We start from the raw sequence: 712 nt of genomic DNA on the forward strand, positions 1-712 counted from the left end.
GAAAAAAAAAAAAAAATATTATCCACGGTCAACTATCTTCTTATCAACATATATTATATATTAATTATAATCTATTAATAATCAATAATTAGTGAATGTTTTATTACTGTAATATTCTTGTAGATGGAAAAGTTGACATGATGTTATAAATAAAGCATACTTACAAGCAAGCAGCGGGTTTCGAATTGCCCATGAAAGATAATTCGCCTATGGCTACAGGGGTCTCCAATACTTTCTGGTTTTCCCTCCGCCCATATATTGTAGCTCTTGGTGATTTCTTTGCTAGATATAACGTTTGGTCAATATAATCAGCTGGGCCTGGTGATGGCTCTTTTGCTGAAAAAAAAAATTATTAAAGTAATACATGTATGTATGTGTGTGTGTTATTATAAATAAGTAAAGTGATAAAACTTACCTGGTAGAGGTCGTTTTATGCCAAAACTGTGAGCAATAGGTTTCTCTTTACCTTCGGGTGTAAAATTTCTAAGGTTGTACTTAGGACCAGGCCCGAAGCGTTTTTTTGGTATCGTGAGTCTTCGGCCAAAACTGAACCCGGGGGCTCTTTTTCTCGTTGGATCGTGCCCCACATAACCAAAACTAGGCCGATATTCGTAATGTCCAGGTCCGGGTGCTGAAAATTAAAGGTAAAAGTTGAAAATAAAATTATTGTATCTTACAGAAATAAATTATAGTTATTGAAATATACAGAGTA

At 34.3% G+C, this 712-nt stretch overlaps 1 protein-coding gene across 1 annotated transcript in view; it reads right to left on the reverse strand.

Annotated features, from left to right (window-relative positions):
* Nucleotides 1–164: 164 nt before the first annotated feature.
* Nucleotides 165–712, reverse strand: part of LOC106684027 (ciliary microtubule associated protein 1A) — a gene marked incomplete at its 3' end in the record, with an annotated part of 13,621 nt that continues 13,073 nt past the window's right edge. The window contains 2 exon segments of the mRNA XM_014425854.2: nt 165–336; nt 416–631. Coding sequence (XP_014281340.1) covers nt 165–336; nt 416–631 — 388 coding nt within the window.

This window comes from Halyomorpha halys, unplaced genomic scaffold (assembly GCF_000696795.3).
Source record: "Halyomorpha halys isolate HHAL.00 unplaced genomic scaffold, Hhal_1.1 Scaffold539.1, whole genome shotgun sequence".
Lineage (NCBI taxonomy): Eukaryota > Metazoa > Arthropoda > Insecta > Hemiptera > Pentatomidae > Halyomorpha > Halyomorpha halys.